This window comes from Etheostoma spectabile, chromosome 16 (genome assembly GCF_008692095.1).
Source record: "Etheostoma spectabile isolate EspeVRDwgs_2016 chromosome 16, UIUC_Espe_1.0, whole genome shotgun sequence".
NCBI classification, from domain to species: Eukaryota; Metazoa; Chordata; class Actinopteri; order Perciformes; family Percidae; genus Etheostoma; species Etheostoma spectabile.
The window spans coordinates 15,673,912-15,678,338 of NC_045748.1; the positions used below are offsets into that span (position 1 = coordinate 15,673,912).

Here is a 4,427-nt window from a genome sequence, read left to right on the forward strand (position 1 = left end):
ATAACAAGCGTTATCTCAAGACACTTTACCGATAGACCACACGCCAGATGATTGACACTATCCATATAGATGGTGTCAATCATCTGTGGTCAACTGTAGTTGGTCCCTGGGCGCCAGACCATGGCTGCTCACCCATTCCGACTAGTGTGTTAAATGCATAGGATACGTTACTTGTACTTGTGTGAATGTACTTGGCAAATAAAGGTAATATTTACATAACCTGATCTGAAAGGTAATCAAACAGCATAAAAATACTACCTAATCCCCTCATATCTAATGCTTTTAGACACTGAATGCTGCTTTATATCGAGGACGCTATTTTTGTTCCACTACATGTGTGCTGATACATCAAAATTGAATTTTCTACCATGGCAGAGGCACACAAACATATGTCAAAGTGTTAAATTGTTGCTCTAGCACAACCACCACTTCCATCCATGAGAACTAAGCATCACTAGTTTACTTTTTCAATGTGAACATGGAGTGGCTACATGAAATTATCTCAGCAGGGAACTGTTAATCCTCATCTGATGTGGTAACTGTTAAAAAAACAGCAAATTAATTTGCATCCAAAAACTAAAGCACCATTAAGATGACACATCTGAACCTTTCATTTGTCAGTTCTGGACAACTGCCCAAACTACTAATTTAATTTTGGCTCAGTCTCAGCCTTTTCACTAACCTTTTACTGACAAATGTCAATCATCATCTGCCAGGTCACACCATTTTTCAGTTTCTGTGTGTCCAATGGGAGCCACAAATCATGTGAGAAAATGGCTTGATACTTATATGTTGGTTTCCACTGAGAAAAACTGCAGTGGATACACACCAGGGAAAAGATAATGTGACATAAAGTTCACAAAATGCACACATCCGGTGTCTTCTGCAATCTTTTTGCTGTAGATGGATCTACTGGTGCGGTTGCTACACCCCGCTACTGTATCTTTTACCAGCTGTCTCTATTTCCCTAGTGTGCATGTGTGTTTTAAATATCTATTCCATAGACTCACATTCCTGGCACCACTCTGCCTGGGAAAATACCCCACTATTCCTTTGTTTTGTACTCGGCCATGTTTCCATACAGTCTCCTGGCGTCTGCGTGTGTGTACAAAGTGAACGAGTATTTGTCTCACAAAAACAATTCCTTTAAAGAAAAACAGTAGACTAACAGTTGCAATTAGACAAATAAAAATGATCTCAAACTGCATATGATAGTGGGGATGTGAATGTTGTGTTTACCAAAGTATGAACGCCTCACTTGGTTACTCGTGTCAAATGTTTGTTGAGAAGGAAATGTGAATGGATCAATAGAACCATATTTTATTGAAATTGAAGCAATACCTGTGACTTTGGTGCAACTTGCAATTTTGACCAATAACCAGAGTTTCCCGCAACATGAACCAATCCCAAAGAACTATACAAAAAAACTAACTGGCTCTAAAAAAGGTGCATTATAAGGTAACCACTTCAGTGCTGTGTTTAAGTAGTTCCCCCTTTGTTTCTTTTTATATCATGAGTCCTTTCAAAGGGGGGACTAGTTTGTGAGATGCACGCACGGAAGTAAGGAGGGAAAAACATGTTGCTCTGTAATTATACACGGCTCTAAAGGAGAATAATTAAGCACCTAGCTGGAACGGGAACAAGGTAGTTTGTTTTTGATTGTTCAATGTGATTTTTGGGTAACATTTATCTGTAAAAGCTAATTTAATGTTATTTATCTATCCTGTTGCTCTTTTACGGAGAAAAGGTGTACGGAAGGATAAACTAGATTTGTGTTCAAACTACGGCTGACGGCTGAACATAAATAAAGGCTTCTGGAAACATCAGTACACTTTACCATTATCTGGCTGGGGTTTGCTACATCTGTCTTGTTTTTGTTTTAAATGTTGTGTCACAAGAAGAATAGTTGTTACTTTGGTAACAACTAATGGGGATCCTAAATAAATAAACAAAAAAAGTCAATTATATAACTCTATAATTTCATATGTATCTATGCAATCCAAGCAAACATCAAGCAAATAAAATGGTTAACATTGCATTTGCCATTAAAAGCAGCATGGATAAAATCAGATGACTTTAACAGAGTTTAAGACTTCACCCAAATGTATTTGCTTCGGAAAAGAGTGATAAAAAAAACAACATATGTTTTTGTTCCTGGTCATGCTCCAGTCAACATTGCTATCATCATTTTGTCCTCAGTAAAGATAAAAAGTGATTAAATTGCTCTCATCTTACCTGGAATGACCTCAAAGAGAAATTTCCCCCCTTCATCACCGCTGGTTGGATGCTCTGTAACTTTGTTTCCAGGTAAGAAAATGGCTCCCTGTGGGGATCAAAGAAAGGGCTGATGATGAGATGCAATAATATCCCAAGACTATTTCAGTTAAACATTTAAAACTCAATCCTGACTCACTGACTGACTTTTTGTTTGTAAATCTGGGTAGGTAAGAAATATTTATGTTGGATAGATGGCTCCATATACTTTAGTTTCATTGGATGTTTAGAACAGATACAATGGCCCTCATTTATGTAACGTGCGTACGACATAAAATAAGCAAATGACGGGTGAAGCAAGGCATCTATCAATTTGAACGTGAGCATGGGCTGTGATAAACTCTTACGTCTGGTCTGAACTTGTGTACGCAGTGTGGAATTGCGGTGCAGCATTTAATTAGTTTAACAGGAGAAGGAAAAGTCATCAGTTGATCATTTATCAGCAATGGCAGATCTGGCTCTTTTGGAAGACCTCTATGCACCAGTACCACAGTGCACACGTACACACACGGGCCATGGCGGAGCGCTCTATCAGATTGATTAAGGGCAGATGGAGGAAAACAGGATGCCGTAAATGTAGTGATGACCCGATTCCCAGATAACAGTGTCCAGCACAGCCCCAAATGGGGGCTACAAGAAGGAGACAGGATATTAGCCCATTCCTTGCTTTTAAAGGGTAAAGTGTTATGTTTGGCAATGATGTTCAAAACAGGAAACAAGATGATGCACAACATTTTTATTTGTTCTTCATGTTTTTGTTTGTCTTTTAAAGTGTTGGTAATGGCCACAAGTGATCGATTTCTTTCAGTCATTGACCGACATGTTTCAGCTTGTTTTCCCAGCCCTTTTGCTGTCAGGAGACAGGGTCGGCATGGTGGTCCAACATGGGGGGGCAGGGGACACGTGCTCTTCCTCACAGCTTCTGACTCATGAAAAAAACACAAGTAGCCTAAAATAAAAAAACACTACATAGACTCTGCTTCTGTGTGTTTATTTAAATGTAGGAGTATACTATTAGGAGTATAGCATACATATTACAAGGATGTATACATTAAATAAACTTCAGCTGGAGTCTGATTAACTATGGCAACACTGTTGACCGCATCAGTGATCTTTTTACATTCTGCATTCTTTATACAGCTTACAATTCCAGTTTTTAGGCTGCCAAATAGTACACACGCTACTGCAAATGACCCTGAGATGTCAGCGTTTTAATCTCCACCTCTGAAAAGTGCTGCTTCTTAGCCGAATTACATCTTACCGTGTAGTAGATTGTAGGGCGAGGCCTCCAAACGGAGAATATATTGGGGCGTTGTATTTAAATTACAATTGTTTCCAACCGCTTCCTTTATCAATGTACGACCATTCTTACGCTCTGATTGGTGTGATACGAACGTTTCATGAATCACACGTGAAGCCTGCCGTACGATGATTTCTGCGCTCATATCTGCGCATATTTGCATATCTGTTTCTACGTTAGGTCAATAAGTGAGGGCCAATGTGTGCCAATTTTTTTATCACATCCGCACAGTTAGTTCTTTTATTTTGTTATACATTTTTAAAATTTTATAACATTTTTTACATGTTACTGCAAATTTGCAATTTGATCTATAACCGTTCACTTTGCACAAGCTTAGCAGCTCAGCAGGACACCAACTGTCACACATTATCACAGAAGAAATATGTTTAAAACACTGACATGTTAATCAAAAGATTTTGCATATGTCATATCAGCATCTCTGCCGGCTGAGAAGGTGGTGCCTAGGTCCCCAGGGAGGGATCTGGATGATGAAGCTGTGCCGTCATAAAATGTGGCAAAGTGGCAGCATTATAGAGGATTACCATCTCTCTGCCTCAGCTCTGTCCACATTGATACATCATCTGTGTGACACTGAAGGCCAGATATTTTCTGCTTTAAACAGCAGGAGCATCACCTTCATCAGCTTTTTCCACAGTCAGCCTCTCAATACCAATACCAATTACGGTCGAGACTTAGACAGTAGTCAATTCACTTCATCAACAACTCCCCCTGGTTGTCCCTCATTTTTGTCCAGATGTCCCTCACTTTCCGCTTTCTTTGTGTTGGCATTCTAAACTCTGTTCAATTTATGAGGACTGTGGTTGACTGCTCCTCAGATCTCTGGAGGGTAAAT

The 4,427-nt window shown here is 39.4% G+C and overlaps 1 protein-coding gene across 3 annotated transcripts in view; it reads right to left on the minus strand.

Annotated features, from left to right (window-relative positions):
* The window catches only part of arhgap24 (Rho GTPase activating protein 24), a 70,691-nt gene that overhangs the window by 41,048 nt on the left and 25,216 nt on the right, over positions 1-4,427 (minus strand). For all 3 annotated transcript variants that reach the window (XM_032538871.1, XM_032538870.1, XM_032538868.1), the window contains one exon: positions 2,236-2,323. In XM_032538871.1, the coding sequence (XP_032394762.1) occupies positions 2,236-2,323 (88 nt within the window). The remainder of the gene's footprint in view (positions 1-2,235; positions 2,324-4,427) is intronic.